The sequence below is a fragment of the Trachurus japonicus genome, chromosome 8, assembly GCF_045865225.1.
Source record: "Trachurus japonicus isolate A0001 chromosome 8, Traja_1.0".
NCBI classification, from domain to species: Eukaryota; Metazoa; Chordata; class Actinopteri; order Carangiformes; family Carangidae; genus Trachurus; species Trachurus japonicus.
The window spans coordinates 33,708,086-33,728,209 of record NC_140914.1 but is presented as its reverse complement, the minus strand read 5'-3'; the positions used below and the strand labels follow the sequence as shown (position 1 = coordinate 33,728,209).

General features: G+C 43.2%; 1 protein-coding gene across 4 annotated transcripts; it reads left to right on the top strand.

Moving 5' to 3' along the window:
• Positions 1-1,957: 1,957 nt before the first annotated feature.
• traf7 (TNF receptor-associated factor 7) lies at positions 1,958-18,863 on the top strand. Of its 4 annotated transcripts, none has more exons than XM_085785258.1 (22): positions 1,958-2,041; positions 5,433-5,604; positions 5,746-5,803; positions 5,931-6,019; positions 6,195-6,311; positions 6,436-6,528; positions 6,659-6,692; positions 6,842-7,064; positions 7,169-7,303; positions 7,441-7,536; positions 7,671-7,792; positions 8,441-8,514; positions 8,732-8,780; positions 9,045-9,172; positions 9,449-9,531; positions 9,635-9,674; positions 9,787-9,903; positions 12,079-12,201; positions 15,525-15,644; positions 15,823-15,954; positions 16,453-16,572; positions 16,831-18,863. In XM_085785258.1, exons 2-22 carry the CDS (start codon positions 5,491-5,493, stop codon positions 16,843-16,845), a joined length of 2,082 nt encoding a protein of 693 aa, XP_085641384.1. In that variant the 5' UTR covers positions 1,958-2,041; positions 5,433-5,490; the 3' UTR covers positions 16,846-18,863. The 4 variants fall into 4 exon arrangements, with proteins under 4 accessions (XP_085641384.1, XP_085641383.1, XP_085641382.1 ...); XM_085785257.1 differs by having other exon boundaries at positions 5,928-6,019; XM_085785256.1 differs by having other exon boundaries at positions 5,433-5,607.
• Positions 18,864-20,124: the final 1,261 nt, after the last annotated feature.

Sequence of the window (20,124 nt, the reverse complement as noted above, 5' to 3'; positions counted from 1 at the left end):
AGCAGCGCCCTCTGCTGGTCAAAACAAGGAGTCATCAATATCTATTATACTGCATATTCTTTATATAGGCTACTGTAGGCTATTTTCAACAATCATTTGTTGATTTCAATCAAGGACCAGGGATTTTAAAAAAGGGCTTAAGTTGCTTTCTCTTGCAAAATGTCTGCTCTGTGCCACAGCTGTTGCATCAAGCTGCTATTAAGAAATAGATGTTTCTTAACTTGACACGTCACCTTCCCCCACAGAAAGGTCACATTCATCATTAAAAACAGAGCAACTTGATGTCTTCAGTCCTATAAGTGCAGTGAAGTGACATAGATGGCAACAAATAACCAAATAACACATTCTTCTAAATGCTCAGGGAAAACGCAAGTAAACTGTGTAAGGATGGGATTTGTGCAAAGATTTTCTTGGAGTGGAAGCTTCGTTCCAAGCAAATGAAAACGCATTGCACAACACATCTGCTGCACTGGAGAGGAGTTGCAACATGGACTCACTTGAGAGATATAACAAAGAAGAGAGACAATTACGTAAAAAGGTCTGCTTACCGGTGGTCTACCTTTAACTACAGCTTCAACAATTCTAGGCATTGAGGTGGCCTAGGCTCTTACTGCACTGGTGTGCTAAATACTTGACTGCACAGCTTCAAAATCATCAGAGGTGACGCTGAGTCCTGATGAAAGGTGGTGATGCAGGACTCAGGAGAGAGCATCCTTCACAATCTGAAGGAGTGGTGACACATAGGTTTCATTATTAGACAGAGTCCGAGCTTGTTACATGAACACACATCCATCTCCCAACCCATCACTCTCTTCTCATCCTCAATAATCCTGTGGACCTGCATTAGCTATACAGTTTCACACTGTTACATTCCAACAGTCAGTGCAAGTGTTGATTTGTCCTGGTTAAGTGTGATGTGCATGAGTGCTCTTTAAAATGTGAAAGTGTGCACTGCATTGAAATGTAATTTGTATGCATATGCAATTAGCGCAGAGGTCTTCAACAGGGGGTCCGCGGAGTTACTGCAGGGGGGTTGCAACATTTTTTGGTTGATCAGACATTTCTTTCATTTCAAGTTTTTCATTTCCACATTTATGTTTAGAATGAAAATGTAAATTTGAATAGCTTGTATCTGCATGATTATCATGTAGCCTAATTGACAGACATTGTTGATATTGGTATATCAATAAAAAGGTCCGTTTATAAATGGCAGAGGGATGGTTCCTCTACTCACCATACCTTGTACACGTTTTATTTATTTTTTTAATTAAAAAATAAAACCATGAATATATGAACCTGTGTTTAGCTTGAATGCACAACAACAAGGTAGGCTACAGGTATAGGCTACATGGCACCAGGCCCAGTTTAATATAGAACACAATTTTATACAATATAAGGGTCCCTGCTTGGCTTGAAAAACGTTGAAGACTACTGCTTTAGCGTTTTACCTTGATGGAAAACATGCACTTTCAAAGGGCAGTATAAATACCATAAACGGTGATGATGTATAATCATCATCAGTTATAGAAACACATTGTGCAAGGAACATTTCAGTTTCTATTTGTCTTTTGGTCTTGCTATAACAATAAAATGTCTCTTCCATGGATGCTGCGGCATGCTCCAGTATTTTCCAGTTCCTCTGTGTTGTTGGCCAGTATCTCTCCACATCACACCACCGTGCACGTGCGTTCACCGTAAAACGTGATAGTGGAGTCCGTCGCCTGATGGTTCGGTCCCGACGAGAGCCAATAACGACGCGGAATCGGAGAGAAAGTGGATATAATTGGGAATACCGAGCTTTGCTGTTGGTTTGCGGAATACTGACAGCAACGAGTCCAATAGCAGCCCCACGCAGTGGATTGTGGGTAGCGCAGTCCAACCGCAGAGAGCCGGGTTCTCTTGGCGAGGGCAGCTGTAGGCGTTCTACTACATGTCCCAGAGTGCATTGCGGGAATTCAGCTGCGTGTTGGTGAGGCAGAGAGAAGGGGAAGATTTAGGGTATCGTCTGCAGTCTCTGTGCTGCGCTGTCACAAAAATAATGGTAAGTCCACAAACTACAAACGCGCTGCTTTCAACAAAATCACATCAGCGACCACAGAACAACGCGGAGTTTCTGTCGGTGGTTAGCAGAGTTTGCCAAAGACCGTCAGCGTTAGTGATTGCACACAAAACAACATTAGCTAACTTAAGCTAGCAAACAAGCCGCTTTAGCCCGCTAGTTATCGCAGTTTAAAATGGTCGTTAACAAGACGAGGGGTTTGTAAGAAACTGTGGCGTATGTTGTTGTTGTTGACAGTGACAAACACGTGTGTAACTGTTCCATTCGTGTTCCGTGTGTTTGGACGTTTAGCCTCTTTTGCTGTCAGTGTTCAACTTTGGGTCGTTGTGTATCCGCGGTCCGCCCCCTCCTCTGCAGTGACGGGAAAAACGGCGTTACTAACGCGCTACTTTTTTCAGTAACGAGTAATCGAAAAAAGTTACTGTTTCCTCCGTTATAACGCCGTTCGACAACAAAATGCGCCGTTCAAGAAGTCCTGTCACAAAATAATACACCCGTTAAAATGTACTGTATAGACACATTTTTTTTCAGTCCACCATCTAGTCGGAAAAAAGCCGTTTATCTGGAACTAACCAACTCACTCGGTATCCCTCCGCGACGTTAGCTCCAGGTACGGGAGGTTAGGGGGGCGAGTCTCGAGTCTAAGTTGACATATTTGAGTTTTTTATAACGCAATAGTTACTTTCCCTGGTAATTAGTTATTCTTATTATGTAGTAAGTTACTTCAGTTACTAACTCAGTTACTTTTGGGGGAAAGTAACTAGTAACTATAACAATTACATTTTAAAAGTAACGTGCCCAACACTGCTCCTCTGTGTCGAGGCTCCTCTTTACGGGAATCTCCTGGCCTGTGAACCAGAGACAGTGACGCTGGTGGGAGCAGATCAGGGGTCCGGGATAGTTTCACTGGCAGATCGTGCAGCTTGTTACCATATGAGCTGACTGTCCGCATGCCTTTGTGTTTACATCAGTGTGTCTAGTTATCCGGATCACCGGTCTTTTGGTTGTTCCGTCTCCCCCCTCACTTTGTCTCTGTGGCCCCCCTCCCTCTCTGCCTTCCTCTGGGTGTTGGAGGGTTTGCAGATGTTTCTCACTCTTGGGGTCAGTGCTGCATGCAGTCACACAGCTGTTGTTTGTACATCTCTGGGGAACCAAGAACTAACTTCTGTCAGAAAATAAATTGTGTATAGGAGCATTGCTGCTTCAGGGACGCACAGGATAAGTTTACTTTTGCAGTGTTGGAAATTGAAAAGAGAACCAGTTATTTTTGCAGTGTTGGATTTCCTGTATTTCACTATTGCTGCTGACTAAAGTTGTAACTTGAATTTTGCCTGTAATTTTATACATGTGACTGGAGGATGGATGCACAGAGGAGACATGGGCAAGAGAATTTCATCATGATAAAAATGACAATTGAAATCTTGACATTGTATTAGTCATTTTAAAAAATGAACTGGATTTAATGTTGATTGTTAACCCTGACCCTGACTGATACCATCCTTGGGCATCACTTCACTTAATTCTCAGCCTAATAGTTTTCTTACATATATATCCTACTTCTCTACATTGTGCACATTAAAGCAGAAGTACCGTAAAACACCAAATAAGGGCCCGGGCGTTTATTTGCTTAAATCGCTCAAATCAACAGGCGTTTATTAGGGACCTGCGTTTATTTGGGACCTGCGTTTATTAATAGTGTTCAACCTGGACCTCCTTCTGGGGAAAGAGGCTTCACTCTGTGGCGGCAGGCGTGGAATGATACGTGCGTTTCTCAAGGCATTACTGTAAATACGGCCAGGGCGGACTCGTTCTCGGTCTCGCTGACCTCCACCGTCCTGACCCGCACAGGTACCAGGAGACCGAGACCCCCCGTCATGTCGGTCCTCCGCCTCTCTGATCCGCCGCAAGTTGCAAAAACCCTGCGGACGCCCAGTCTCTCCACTCCTCTCCCACACTTCAGCACCTGTTGGCTCGCTCCTCTGTTCTTTGTTGTTGTTGTTGTTGATTGAATGAAGTATAGGTCTATAACTAATAATAATGCAACGTAGCTATAGCCTAACTAAATACGCGCATGAGTAATCAGAGAACAGTAGGCTGTTTACGCTACTTTTAAAAGGAGTGAAGTCATTTAAAACGAGGAGCGAGCCGAGCCGAGCCGAGCCGAGCCGACACTGTGCAGCCCAGGACAGGTGCTGAAGTGCGGCTGAGAGGAGTGGACAGACCGGGCAGGAGCAACCAGCTGACGTCTCGTCAGTCCTCGGCCGACTTTAATGTCTAGAGACACCCGCTATATTTGCAGAGAATATTTTTTGGCAACCAGAAAAACAATGTTTGACCCGGCGTTTATTTGGGATGGGCGTTTAATATAAAAAATATTTTGCTACACCCGGCGGTTAATTGGGACCGGCGGCAATTTGGGACTCGGCCATTATTTGAAGTTTTACGGTAAGCAGAATGTTTGTGTTAATATAAGTCTTAAATAGTTATATCTTCAGACAGCAATCACTTACATAGAGTGCTTGGGTCTGTCAGTCACTCTGCTCTGCTGTAAGCCGAGGAGAAAACTTCTTGTATACTTCCTTGTATCCTACAACCTTTATCTAATGAGGAGAGAGAACGGCATAAAGGGGCGGTCCTCTCTGTGTGTGCAGCCAAGGGATGCGCGTGAATGTGGTGACGTAGGGACGAGGACCAATAGATCTATGACGAGGGCGGGGACTGCTAAGTCCATCGGCTGACAAGAAGTTAGCCAAAACGACCGGATCGCTTACTTCTGCTTTAAGCAAAACTGTCATAAGAAAAACATTATAACAAGCTTCCGTCATGAAACCTTTTTTCTTATTAATTTAACCTGTAAATTTCTGACTGAACTTTGAACCCAGGTAAAACTGAATTTGTCTTCTCACTCTGTTTAAGATTTTTTATGAACTATAAAAAATCAAGTTGCAAAACAAAACCATGAACAAGTCCTCTTTGCTGTAACGATTTCTGTGGAATGGTTATGGTCGATTGTGTTGTTGTCCCTGAAGCCAGTAATGTAGGTCAGACCTCCTTCAGCCAGTGTAACTCAACTGTACAATCTCCATGATGCACATATTTCTCACTGCGTTTCCTTTCCTCTCGTCTTAGGTAGATTTAATCTGTATTGTAGCTGCTGGCATTTGCCATTACTTTTTGGGCCAAGTGTGGGAGTGTGTTTTTCTCTGTTCCTGTTTAAACACGGAGGCAACTTATGGCCAACATTATGTATTTATACTGTTTTAAAACACAGGTGTTATTACTTTGTGTCAGAACATGTCTCTCCCAATCTTCTCTTCACTAATGCCCTTCGTTCCTCTTCACCTCCCTGCACGTCTCTTTGTCCTCTTCCCAGGCCTAGCCGTCCAGCTAGCTGCTAGCGTTTCCCAGTGCATGTGTGTGTGCTTCGGGTTATGAGCAGTGGTAAAACACCTCGCTACAACCGATACTCCGGAGGAGCGGCAGCAGCTGCTGCCACAGCAGCCATCCCCAGCAGCCCTTCCACCCCCCCAGCAGACTCCAGCAGTGTGGTGAGAGACACTGTAGCGTGGAAACCGATTTTAATGAGATACCCTGACTGTACTTGTGTTGCACTTTTGTAATAATAATAACTCTTTTTTTTGTTAACTGATAGTTGACTCCATTGCTCCGTACTCTCTTCGCTGCAGAGCAGGATGGAAGCCTCATTCGGCCCAACCTTCTCAGCGGTGGCTGCTGGAGCCAAAGGTGACACTGAATTATCTTCTCTATTCTAAATACTCTTTCCTCCTCTGCATTTTCATCTCTGTTTTTCTTTTTGTCCATCTGGTATTCTATTCTTGCTGCTGAAGTTGTTTTCATGTGTTTCCAGCAGAAGCGTCCAGCACCTACAAGCAGCATAGGAGAACTCCCTCCTCCTCCAGCACTCTGACCTACTCCCCCCGTGACGATGATGATGTAATGGTACATACGGACACCTTTTACATCTTATGTCTTTGCAGTTCAGCACAGTAAAATTGAAAACTGCTAAACATATGTAAAAAAAAAAAGGCTGTCAAATCTGATCATGTATATATAAAACACTTTGAAATGTATTCCTCTTGTACAACTTCTTCTTCTGTCCTCTGCCCTCCCTCAGCCTCCTATTGGAACCCCTCGGAGGTCTGATTCGGCTATCTCTGTCCGATCTCTCCACTCTGAGTCCAACATGTCTCTGCGCTCCACTTTTTCTCTGCATGAGGAGGAGGAAGACACGGTAAACATATTTCTCACAGTATCACATTTATGACAACAAACATAAACAGATCTTCCCAATCACATCTGACAATCAAACAGAAATGACTCCACAAACTGACAAACTGTTTTGCATTTGTGTGCAGGAACCCCAGGTGTTTGCTGAGCAGCCATCAGTAAAACTGTGCTGCCAGCTCTGCTGTAATGTCTTCAAGGACCCTGTTATCACCACATGTGGGGTAAGTTAACTTACCTAAAGCTTCTGAATAAAAAATAATAGTATATGTGCAATTAGTTGTGTTAAAACATACAGTATTATCATAAAGATAAAAAAAGTGTCACCTCACCCGTTTCTCTCTCCCTCCTCAGCACACCTTCTGCAGACGATGTGCCTTGACTTCAGGTGAGTCTCAAAGTGTAACAGATGTACAGTATGTGATGGGACTAATAAGATAAATAATGGCTGTATATCATCTAGATTTACCAGTGCTTCTGCTGAAGTTCAAAGTCTTGTTTAATACAACCTTTCTTTGATGTTTCTTCTTTTCGCAGACAAGTGCCCAGTGGATGCGGCTAAGCTAACAGTTGTGGTGAACAACATCGCGGTGGCCGAGCAGATTGGAGAGCTGTTCATCCACTGTAAATACGGCTGCAGGGCCACAGCCAGCGTGGCCGGGGGGGCCACCGCCTCCAATGCCACGGTGGCTGGGAAGCCAGGAGCGTATGAGGTGGACCCACTGGGCTGCCCGTTCACCATCAAGCTGTCCACACGCAAGTAAGGACTTCATCTGCCACTCTATGGATGTGATATGACTTACCTTAACACGGAAACAAACTGCCACATTATCACTGATGTTGTCTCTCTGTGCGTCTCTGCAGAGAACACGAGGCCAGCTGTGACTACAGGCCAGTCCGCTGTCCCAACAACCCCTCCTGCCCCCCTCTGCTCACCATGAACCTGGAGGCTCACCTCAAAGAATGTGAGCACATCAAATGTCCACACTCCAAATATGGGTGAGTCCTAAACACACACATGTTGATAAATGATTCATGACACCAGTTTAAAACTTTATTCACCTGGTAATCTGAATTTCCTCTCTTGCTTAACTTCCCTCTTCTAACTAATCTGTCTCTCTTCTGCTCCATGACAGCTGCACCTTCATTGGTAACCAGGACACGTATGAAACACATCTGGAGGTGTGTAAATTTGAGGGACTGAAGGAGTTCCTGCAGCAGACTGATGACAGGTGAGCAGACATGATGCTTTTTGTTATAATAACAATGCAAAACCATTGATTTATTGTCATCAGGAGAGCTAATAGTTGATGTATCCAGGTATTTGCCAAACCGATCAACTGTGTGTGACCTTTGACCCCTTAAGGTTCCATGAGATGCAGCTGACTCTGGCCCAGAAGGACCAAGACATTGCCTTCCTGCGCTCCATGTTGGGCAAACTATCGGAGAAATTAGATCAGCTAGAGAAGAACCTGGAGCTCAAATTTGGTAAGATTCAGGAACAAATAAAGTTTTTCATTCAGTCACACAGGACAAGGATTAGATTCTTCATTACAACACTGACTTACATGATGACACACTTCAATTCGAAATAGTGTCTTGTTCACTTCTGAGCGTTGAGAAACTAGTGATGTGATGTCAGGAGCTCCTTTTAATTGTTTATACAGTATATTATCATGTTTTACAAAACAGGATGTGAGAATGACAGAGATACTTGCTAATTTTAGTGAAGTTAACCAGACCTGACTGTGAGATGTGGACTAAAAGAAGTGCGCTCATACCTTATTTCTAAGATTGCTGCTATCCATCCATAAATCTGCACAAAATCATTGGAAAAACACACACATAGCAGACTTTCCTTGTTCCTGTAGAAATCCACTGATAGTTGTCAATTGTAAAAAAGTAAAAAAGGACCTGCTCATCAGACTTACTTCTACTTCTTTATTGCTATATTATCATTTGATCAGTGATTATTTGATGAATTCATCCTTTTCATTTTGCAGATTTAAGCATTACATGTGAATCTATACTTGTTGTATGTGACTCTAAGATTTGTAAAAGGATTGATATCAGAAAAGCTGCATCAGTTCATCTTTACCGACCTGTTTTAAGTCATTGTGTCTGTGTGTTTCTCAGATGTGTTGGATGAGAACCAGAGTAAACTGAGCGAGGACTTGATGGAGTTTCGTAGAGATGCCTCCATGCTTAATGTAAGTGTGTGTGTGTGTGTGTGTGTGTGTGTGTGTGCATGTGTACAGACAGCTACATAGACAAATGTGTATGGAAGAAAAAGTAGGATTGTGAAACCAGAATAAAAGAACGGAAGTTCTCAGATATGTAATGTATAAGTCAGAACAGCAGTGCTTGATTGTTAAATTAGTAGTCAACTTATGAAATACTGCAAATTAATTTTGTGTGTCTCTGAAGGATGAGTTGTCCCACATCAACGCTAGGCTCAACATGGGAATCCTGGGCTGTAAGTATTGGCCTGTCTGTCCTCCTTTACGCTTCACCTCTTCATTTGCTAAGAACTTGACCCCATCATGTTTCTTTGATTTCATCACTGTACTTGATTTTGAAATTTCACATTGAACCCCCGACTTCCTTTTCTGGCCACTCCTTCCTCATTTTTGCTTCTCCTTTACATCCACCCACCTTCCCTCAGCAACCCTTCTCCTTTCCTCACCTACGTAACCCATTTCTGTACTTGACACACTCCAATCTCTGTGCCCTCGTGCAGCATACGACCCGCAGCAGATCTTCAAGTGTAAGGGCACGTTTGTTGGCCACCAGGGTCCAGTTTGGTGTCTGTGTGTCTACTCCACCGGTGACCTGCTCTTCTCAGGATCCTCAGATAAGACTATCAAGGTAACTATCAATGCACACACTTAAAAACAACCTTCCTTGATTATTTAATGTTATTTAGTGGTAGAGGGTCTAAAAACTCAGACCAGACATCTGCCAAGTGCCTGTAACAACATGGCCACCCTGTATCACAACATTTATGTGAAGCACTGATATTATCAGTTTAAACACAGACTCCATTCATAACACAGCTTCAGATTGCAGCTTAAAGATGCACACATCCAAACAGAAATGCTATTTTTAGCAGTATGTTCATGAGTCTCCTCCCCTCCCCCTCAGGTGTGGGACACCTGCACCACCTACAAATGTCAGAAAACCCTCGAGGGTCATGACGGCATCGTTCTGGCTCTGTGTATCCAGGGGTAATAAAATGCACACATGCACCTAAACATACATACTGTGATCATTAGATTCATATGAACTGAGAATCACGCTTGATATGTATATGTTTTGTTGTCTCCATAGAAACAGGCTATACAGTGGCTCTGCAGACTGCACCATCATCGTAAGTAACATTCCCGTCGCTGCTTCCTGTTGAAGGGAACGCTGCTGCAGTTGAGTTGTTTTTAAAAAGGTTTGTTTCTGCCCTTTTCTTGTCTTGTCACTGTCCTGCGTAGGTGTGGGACATCCAGACCCTGCAGAAAGTCAATACTATCCGTGCCCATGACAACCCTGTATGCACTCTGGTCTCCTCCCACAACATGCTGTTCAGCGGCTCCCTCAAGGCCATCAAGGTACAGCTCTCTACACGATTTATCACCCAGTGCAAGCTGTGTGTCATATTGAATGTGCTCGGCAGAGACATCAGTTTTCAAGTTGTCCAGATTTATTTACAGCTCATATGAAAATGTTTCTACACTTATAAAAGCAACAGAAACTGGAGCAATAACAAGAATAAGAGCAGGCATACAAACCTCTCACCTTTCAGGGTCAGCACTGTGTGACCGCTGTAGCGTGTCTTTTCAGATAATTTTTGTTTGTCTCTAGTAGAGAGTATCTATATACAGCATGGTAATATGTAAAGGTATTCAATAAACTCATACTAGTAGTTAGAAATAAGTATTAAGCAAGGGGGCAGTTGTCGGTCTGAGAAGTGTAGCTCACTTCTCTGCAATCCCCTCGGCTTCCTCTGGGGGCTGGTGTCAGAAAGCAGCATTCTCCATAGACCCCCATGTTAAAATCGCCCATTTTACATCCCAAAAAACATGATCAAAGCCTGGTGTCATCACGTTTTTTGGTCTCAATCGATAGTTGTTGTCTTTTAAACTCTACCGTTTTACTATTATTAGGTTTAAAATTCTGGCCAATTAGGGCGCGGAAACGTTGAGTGACAGGTCCGGAGCGGTCTGGAGACAGCTGTTTCGAGGCCAGTGGGCGGGTTCTCGGCCGGCCAATCCAACATGGCGCTGTTCAGGCCGCCATATTTGAGTCACAAAAACAACTCCCCAAAACCGGGTGACGTCATGGATGCTACGTCCATATTTTTTACAGTCATTTTTATTAAGTAACTTATCTTCTACAACAGTTAAATACATTTAATGATACAACAATTTGAGTACAACGAGAACAGATACACCATGAAAAAACATGGCAGTAAAATCAACAAAGTGCAAATAAAGGATTGAAACAAACACAGTTAGATAAGAGATCTACAAGATGAAATAAGATCTGAGATGTTCTCCCTCTTAGTGTTTTAAAGGTCACAGTGAAGTTAAAAGTCAAGTTTAATGTGTTGAGGAGAGAAACAGACGCATGGCTCAAACTCTTTGTACCAGATAAATGTCAAAGTGGGATTGATTCAGGTTGTATTATAGGAGCAGTGAGAAGCAATGTGTGATAGTAAACTTAATGCTAGTTTCAAGTGACGAGGGAAGGCGTTCACTTTTTCATTTCAGACTCATGAGGATTTGAGAGACTGACAGAATAAAAATGGAGCTGATTAATATGAATAATATTTTATATGTGCAGAAAATGAGAATATAAGACCAGATAAGAACATGGAGAGTGACACAGGTTGTTGTTGTTGTTATAAGGTACACAATGAGGTCTGTGAAAACAGTTATGAAACTGAAGCTGAACCATAGAGACCTGTATTATACTGGAGGTGATGTTGTTTTAGACTTCGAATCAATCAGAACCAGGATCAAACGCTGTGCTGAAGTCAGTCAGTGAAAGTTTAGTGGTTTGTTTAGTCAGTAGCAGCCAAAATGTAATTTGGCTCATTGGTTAAAGGTGTTTCAGTACAAATGTCAGTGAACATCTGAACAAAAGTTCAATAAACAATGTATAAACATAAACAATAAACAAATGTTTGGAATTGACCTTTGGTGTGAATACACACAAACACTCTGTGACTGGAGCTGCTCTGCAAAATCAGTCTGAGTGAAGAAAAACAGTAACAAACAGTGGCTGGAGCCTTGTCTTTGTAACCATGGTTACGAGCAAGTGAGAGGAGCGGAGGGGGTGATTGTGGCACTGTGTGTGTGTGTGTGTGTGTGTGTGCGTCATAGCTCTTACACAGGGACTTTCCTCTCTTTCCCCTCCACTTTGCCCCCCACCCCCTCCTCCTCCTCTCCCCCCGTCTCCCACCAGCTCTGTCTTAGCTCAGTGACATCATGCAATTAACTGATTTCCCAGCTCAGCTCTGAGTACACAGCCTGTGTGTCTGTGTGTGTATGTGTGCGCCCTCGTGCACTTTAATTTTTTTTCACGGACTTTCACTGAGTTGATGTGTTGAGTGAAAGGCCAGTGAACAACTCATTGTTAGAGGATTTCTTTTTGTGAGTTTTACAGGAAACCTTTGTCACAGGAACTTTCTCTGACGGATGTTTTCTTTTTTCTTTCTCTGAACTTTGTGTAGTTTGTTTATCCTGTGGTTTCACTGAAGCTCATTTTTTGTGTGTGTGCAGGTGTGGGACATCGTGGGCACGGAGCTGAAGCTGAAGAAGGAGCTGACCGGTCTGAATCACTGGGTCAGAGCACTGGTGGCCTCCCAGAACCACCTGTACAGTGGCTCCTATCAGACCATCAAGGTAGGTGGAGGTGGAGGGGACACGCACATGATCATTCAAATCCATGTTTTGATGTGTCCGGTCACTGCCTAGCAACCGTCACTAGTTTCCAGGCGGCTTCCTAGATGCTGATTAGCTTTTCTAAAACCAACAGGAGGAAAAGAGTGCAAATGAAACTACAGGTACACCTGTGTAACTCCCAACTCTGACCTGGCTTGTGATTTGGTTTAGGGGAAGTTTACGTTCCAGACATTCCACAGTCAGACCTGTGTGACGGATCCTATTACTCCTGCTGAAGCACCGTAGTCTGTCCAGGCTGTTAGAGATCCCAATAACAACTGTCTGATAATACTGCGAGCCTGTCAAAGACGAATTTATCTATCTATCTATCTATCTATCTATCTATCTATCTATCTATCTATCTATCTATCTATCTATCTATCTATCTATCTATCTATCTATCTATCTATCTATCTATCTATCTATCTATCTATCTATCTATCTATCTATCTATCTATCTATCTATCTGTCGCAATACATTTTATTCAGAATATTTAAAACCCTGAAGGCTTTCTGTTTTCATATTACTCAGCTGTAAAAAATAAACGGCCACTAAAGTCTACTTTGCTTGGCTTGCTGGGTCAGTGATGACTAAGACTACTTAGCAACAGTAACTAAGGCGGATGGTGTGAATGAAATAAAAGGCCCACAGTGAGTGTTTTAAGAGACAATGACCTGAAGTGATCTGAGATGTTGTACTCAGATGCAGCTCATCAAGTTTTCAGTTTGGCAGCTGCTGCCAGTGACTGTAGTGGATGAGAAGGATAGGTAGGTAGACTGTATCAGTGTTTCCACAGGTTTGCAAGGAGACTGTGGCGGGGGGTCGGGGGCTTGTGATTGGTTCATCCGAACGGAACGATATTGCGTTGGTCGAGCCAAAAGCCAAAAAATCTATTTGTGGCGGGCCGCCACGAATAAATGAATGTATGGGAAACACTATATGGATCCAGTTGTTGTGTGGAGTTGCCCAAGCAAACAAAGGTGCATTTGGTTGTTAATTCTCCACATTATTAATTGAAATAAATAGCAGAGACAGATGCTACATGTTTAGATGCTCTGTGTGTGTGTGTCCATTTGTTACTGTGTGGTTTTTAGCTCCGATGTGCATCAGCCTGTTGTCAGTGTTGAGCTCACTCTGGGTGCTAATTAGCTGGAGTATAGAACTGTAGCAGTCACTGGGGAGGGTTTGTGTGTGCTTGTGTGTGCTTGTGTGTGCTTGTGTGTGCTTGTGTGTGCTTGTGTGTCAAAGCCATTTGGATATATTGTAGCCAGTAATTGGTCTGTATTCTCTGTATAAAAAGAGCTTTGTGTCTCTGTCTGACTGTCATCTTCATTCACTGCCTCGTTGTTGAAAACCTTGTGTGTGTGTGTGTGTGTGTGTGTGTGTGTGTGTGTGTGTGTGTGTGTGTGTGTGTGTGTGTGTGTGTGTGTGTGTGTGTGTGTGTGTGTGTGTGTGTGTGTGTGTGTCTGTGTGTGTGTGTGTCTGTGTGTGTGTGTCTGTGTGTGTGTCTGTCTTGCTGGAGCTGGTCACTAATGAATACCTCAGGGACGCTGGAGAGAGATGAAGAGAGGAACAGAGCAGGGAGCAGAGACAGAGCGACTGTTTGTGGGAATGAAGTGAGGACAGGGAGATGAAATGAAAAGATAAAGTAGACGACTGGTGTTTTCTGAAGCCTGGAAGTGGAGCAGTCGCTCTCTGGCTAATACTTGGCTCAAGTCATTTAGCAAATGTTTAGCTGCAGAAATGGACTCCACAAATGTTGCAAATATTCAATGAAAAATATCCCTTTGAACATTTATATAATGATGTAACTTGATACAAAGTTATGTAACTAACACAGAAGACTGCTCCTAATTACAGTCAGTGTTTAGACGGTGTTAAAACAGAAACATTTTTGCACTCAAGTCTTGTTAAAAGCAAGAAATTAACTTCTCATACTTAATACTTGTATTTTTAAAGTTAGCAAAGTTAACATTGCTTTCTAAGCAACTCCTGTTATTTGTTTGTCTGTTTGCCTTTTATTTGATTGTTTAAATATAGACACAACTAATGGGCCAAGGAGAGTGGAAGACGCCCTGTGACAAATCTTGTGGGGGTTAAATATGAAAGCAGGATGTTACATTTTCATGCTTTGTAGGTGTTTGACTCATGGAACGCACCACAGTACAGATGTGGTTGGGTATGGGGGCTCGGAAACTCTACAGTCATCCCACCACAGAGTTCAACCAAATTAAAGTACCTAGTACATGGTTCTGTCTAATATGGAGTAGATATCACTCAGTACGTTTACATGCAGAGCTTAATCGAGCTATGCTCAAAATTCGATTTTGGCGTCAAGTCGGACTTCTGTCCTTGTCTCAATATACATGCAACTGAGAAAACCGAATAACTGACGGGGTCCGCCACCTCATGCGGCGTCACCCGTCGTTTCAGCGGGTTAATACGCCCCCTGTCCTGTTGACGTTTCTGTCACCTCCTAAAAAACTGAATATAAACAACTAAGTAGCTTAATAATAAATTCTCAACTGCAGTTCCCGACCAGACGCGTCAGTCTGGGCTGGATGCGTGGAGAATAGGATACGAGCTTCCTTTTTCCTCTCTCTCTCTCTCTCTCTCTTTCTTTTTTAATAAGAATAGGATACGAGCTTCCTTTTTCCTCTCTCTCTCTCTCTCTTTCTTTTTTAATAAAACACTCTTGCTGGTTGCGCTGTGTGAAATGCATTGACTCGGCGCTGATGTTGGGTTTTTTTCTTTACTTTGTCGGTTTTGGGCGGCTTCTCTGCTCCACTTGGTGCCGTCTCTACGGTTGTGGAGCATGCGCACATGCATTGTCCAGTTATACTCCGACTAAGGTGTATACATGACGGAGAAAATCGAATTCCAATCGCATTATCTGTCTGTTGACTTGAATTAGAAGCAGTCTGCTGTTGTTTAATAGGTCACAGTGCTGCTTACACTGAACTAACTGCTTCATTAGTTGGTTAGAAGACTGTGTATCAAAGAGGTTAACTGTTTCTTATCGCCGATGACACTTGGTTTTTAATAATTGAATGGAACTGAATGATGAGTTCACATCAGGCTGCAGCTTCACATACACTCATGTCCTGTGTGTTGGTAAATGTGCACTTTGTGTGTCATCGACTGTTATCAGTGCCGGATAGTGATTGGTCAACATCTCTTAGATCTCTCTCTTCTTCCTCAGTTCTCAAGTCTTTTTCTTTGCTTCAGTTTTTTTGTTTACCCAGCATCCCCTCTGACTCCCTCTTTTCTCCGTCCCTGGCAGATCTGGGACATCCGCTCCCTGGAGTGTGTTCACGTCCTGCAGACCAGTGGCGGCAGCGTCTACTCCATCGCTGTCACCAACCACCACATCGTCTGTGGCACCTATGAAAACCTCATCCACGTAAGGGACACACACACACACACACACAAGCTTACACATTTATATTTATAATATATATATATATATATATGCTGTGTCCTGATGACAGCAATGTATCTATGTAAATATTAGCCAAATTTGTAGTGTTAGATTTAAGATGATGATGAAGATGATGAAGGTGCACCCGTCTCCTCTGCAGGTGTGGGACATTGAGTCTAAGGAGCAGGTGAGGACCCTGACAGGTCATGTGGGGACAGTTTACGCTCTGGCTGTCATCTCCACCCCGGACCAGACCAAAGTGTTCAGCGCCTCCTACGACCGCTCCCTCAGGGTGAGGACAGACTCTGTGTGTGTGTGTGTGTGTGTGTGTGTGTGTGTGTGTGTGTGTGTGTGTGTGTGTGTGTGTGTGTGTGTTCTAAATAAAATAGTCAATTTTGACAGGATAGTCTGAAATATGCTTCCTCTCTTCCCTTTCTGTCTGAGGATTGGATGAGAGGATGCAGCTTGCTCTCATGTCTGTACAGGGAGTGTTAGCTTAGCCTAGCACAGAGACTGGAAACTGGGAAACAGTCTGGTCTAACTCTATTGAACTCCTCCTTTTATCTTTGGAAACTTCAAACAGAGGAACTGAATGTTTTCATGCATCACAACACCTGAAATGAGTCATATAAGAATAATTCAGCCGTCTGTCGCTGTGTTCACTTTAGACTGACCAGACACATGGTGCAATTTATGATCTTGGTTTAGCTTGTTTTATGTTTGTGTCATGGAAATAAAACTTCAGAGGAGAAAGTAAAAGTTCTGTATTAAGTAGTTTGTTTATTTGTAGGTGTGGAGCATGGACAACATGATCTGTACCCAGACCCTGCTCAGACACCAGGGCAGTGTTACAGCTCTGGCCGTTTCCAGAGGACGCCTCTTCTCTGGAGCTGTTGACAGCACTGTCAAGGTACAACACATCACCCTCAGCCAGCTGTTCCACCTGCTGCACATCTGCATCTGTCTGTGCCTCTGTTGTTGTTCCCCCTTCATCCGTGCAGCATCTTTCCCTCAGCTGTTCAAATCTCAATCTCTTTAAGTTGTAGAATTTCAGAATAAAAGCACATTGAAATAAATGAATCATAGATATGTTTGTGGTTGCAGTTACACACAAATGGCTTTATTTTTTTATTATGTATTTTTAACTTTTTCTGTCTCCCTCCTCTAGGTGTGGACATGCTAAATGACCAGTCTGCTCTGCAGTTGAATCCAGTTGACTTCATATCTCGTTAACCTTTCCACATCATTTCCTCCTCCACACCCGTTTCTTTGATTGTGATATAACGGCCACAGACCGATAACAACCACCACTCCACAGTTGAGCTGCATTGGAACTATTTTACTAAGTGTTGCTTTTAAATCTCCGAAACAAACACTCCAACACGTCGGCCCGGTCGTCAGGATGGACGGGCTCCTCCGTCTGATGGCTCCTCAGTCAGACCAGGTCACGGCCCGCGGCAACCTCAGCAACCCAGTGCATTACAGGACTAAATGAGACAAGCTGCCTTAACGGTTGCAAACGCACTGCGCCAAAACTGAGATTGAACGGGCGCTGCACTCCTGTAATCAGAGCAGGAAGCAGAGAGGATTATGGTTATTAGAGTTTTCAAACTGTAGATGGTCCTGCCTGCTTCCTGCGGACACACCTGCCATTTAAGAACTGTACTGACGATGCCTAATGTTCAAACTTGCGTAAGGGCTGGTTTCATAAACATGGACTGACGCGGCTGTGCTCGCTCCAATGAGACCTTTCCAAAGCCAAATCACTCCAGAGAGAACTCCCAGAATGCACCTTTCATCTCATGTGAAATGAAGTAGCAGCAGTTTTATGCTGAAATTTATGTGAACAGTGTTTTTGTTGAGTTGGTCTTCATTGAGCTAAAAAAAAAATCTCTATACATTCGTTTCCATATTGTGCTTATAAGTCAAAGGTCAGCAGCCCCCCACACCCAACTTCTCCTGGAGTCTGGATCCACTCAGACTTTGGTTGAACTGCTGCGTCACCGTCACCAGAACTGGCTATTTAATTACTTTAAGGCTCATTTGTAAACTGCATGAACTTAATATAGAGCAGCCGAACTGAAAGGGAGCTGTACATGTCTTATGTTCTTTTGCCCCCAAGAAACTGAAGCAAAGTGCTGTGACAGTGACCGTAGCCTGGGTTTGTCAGCTCTGAGACCAGCCAATGTAATTATAAAGACCCTGGCTGAGTAGCATTCAAAACAAACAAAACTCTGTGTCCGTTCTGGACCAAAAAAGCGCACACAGGTGGATGCAGGTGTAATAACACATTGTAACACTCCTAGGTTTTTGCAGCCGCCGCCCAGTTCAGTTTTGTGAAACCAGCCTCTACGAAAACACCTTTTAATAAGTGCAGACTTTAAAGAGAATGACAGATCTATAGATTTACTGAGTTTTATATTAGTGCCATGATATAGCTGTATTCAGAGCCACTCAACGGTTGTACAGTTGTGTAAAGTAACAGATAGTGCCGAAGTCTGGACATGTGCCCATGAGAATGACTCACACTGACCTACATAACAGAGACAGGCAGAGAGGAGGAGACGGTTCGTGTGCATGTATGTGTCTGTCATTGTGTATATGTGAGTGTGTTTCAATGAGTGCCATATGTGTGGATGAAAAGTTAGGAAAGACTGCAATAATGTGTATTTCTCTCTCTCCCCTCTCACCGTCTCCCCCCTGCCTCTCTCAGTTGTCTGTCTTCAGCCGGTCAGAATAAATGTAACCACGGATTAACGCTTGTGTCGCACATGATGGACTCACACAAGGCAAGAGGTGGACGAGGTGTAATTAACCTCCAGACTCCCAGAGGCAAAGTGCCATTGAGCTTAGGTGAAGTCCTGTGTTCCTAAATTATGCCTGAGGACCCACATTGGGTTGAACATATGAAAAATGACCGAATCTGTCGGGGAGGGTAATTTTTTTTAGTTAATGAGATCATGTACACTCACACCAAATTTCGACATTTAAGCTAAATTAGATTTTTACAGATGTTCAGAAGTATTTTGCTTTCATTTCAATGCAGTTCTGGCCACGACTTCCTGTAGCCTTGGTGAGAGAGGTAGAGGAGGGGAGGAGAGAAAGTGTCTTCGCTGGTCACAGTTTAAGTGATTTCTTGTATACTTGTAATCATGTAAGCCTGAGTTGATCATTGATCAATAAAACTGTTGTACACTTTGACATCTTAGAATCTAAATTTATTTGAATAATGAACTTACTGCTTCATAGGATAAGTAACATAAAAAGTGGACATGTGTCTATTTAATTGGGTATTGTTGTCTTCTCAGAATAAAAGAGGATTTCACAGGAAAACCCCGCCCCTCAGTGATGAAGTGACACAAGTAACAAGCTTCTTGTTTTAACGTGACAGGCCAAAGCAGGTGGCATGGCAACCACTGACCTGTTTTGACAGTAAATTAGTAATGCTAAGCAAACTGGTTGTATCCTTGTTTATTTATTATTTATAGTATTTTTTGGATTGACAGAAGAGACAGAGAGGGGGAATGACATGCAGCAAAGGGCCATCGGGGAGGATCAACCAGGGCCGTTGCAGTGAGGATTACAGCCTCTTTATATCTGCGGCCTGCTTAACACAGTGAGCTTTATGACACAGCCCTGTATCTTTATTTTAACCACACATACAAAAGTGGAATCCATAGTGTCATCCAACTTTGGGCAGATTGCTGAACTCTCAACATTTTCTACATGTTTTTAAATGACCAAAATAAGAGCCTTTTAAAGAGAGTGACAGGAGTGGGAGAGCTGTGTAATGTAGATGTGTGCTGCCCCCTGGAGGAGGACCTTGAAAATATAAAGTTCATGTGTCAATACCATAGACTGTAGGTCAATACAGAGGGAGGCCGAGGACGGTGCAGTTTGTATATAACATTTATTTATTCAGAGCAGATGGCCATAAGATGCAGTCACTGCAAGCACACCACTGTCCACACACATACACACTCGCACACAGGTTTCATACAGTCAATAGCAGAGCAACATGTAACACACACACTCGGCCTCTCAAGCATTCACATACAGTCACTGCAGAGCAGAGGAGACACCGGTCCAGTATCTGTTCAGATAAGCACAGGCGGAAAATCAAATCAAAAACAGCTTGGCTTTTTCTTTTCTCAAACAAAATGAACGACTTTTGCTCCACAACATATTTGACCATCTGTGTTTTTTCACCATCTGTGTTGTATTTCACCTCTGTAGCCTGACCCCCCTGACCCCAGACACACTTCAAAATAACACCTACAACATGACAGATGACCAAAATGAGACCCAAGGAAGGAAGGAGGAGAAAAAGGCTAAACGTTTCTTCAACATTATGGGCCGAGTTAAAAAGCAAAGACGTTTTTTCTTCCATTTGTGGATGATGGGGGGGAGGTGCAAGTGTAAAAAATAAGACCTAACCTCTATACAGGGGGAGTTAGAAAAA

Excerpts from the sequence above, each read along its gene's own strand:
- traf7 (XM_085785255.1), top strand. The coding sequence starts at position 5,491 with ATGAGCAGTGGTAAAACACCTCGCTACAACCGATACTCCGGAGGAGCG. Across the intron at positions 9,173-9,448 it reads CCTCAGATAAGACTATCAAG|GTGTGGGACACCTGCACCAC; the intron begins GTAACTATCAAT and ends CCTCCCCCTCAG. Across the intron at positions 9,532-9,634 it reads CTGGCTCTGTGTATCCAGGG|AAACAGGCTATACAGTGGCT; the intron begins GTAATAAAATGC and ends TTGTCTCCATAG.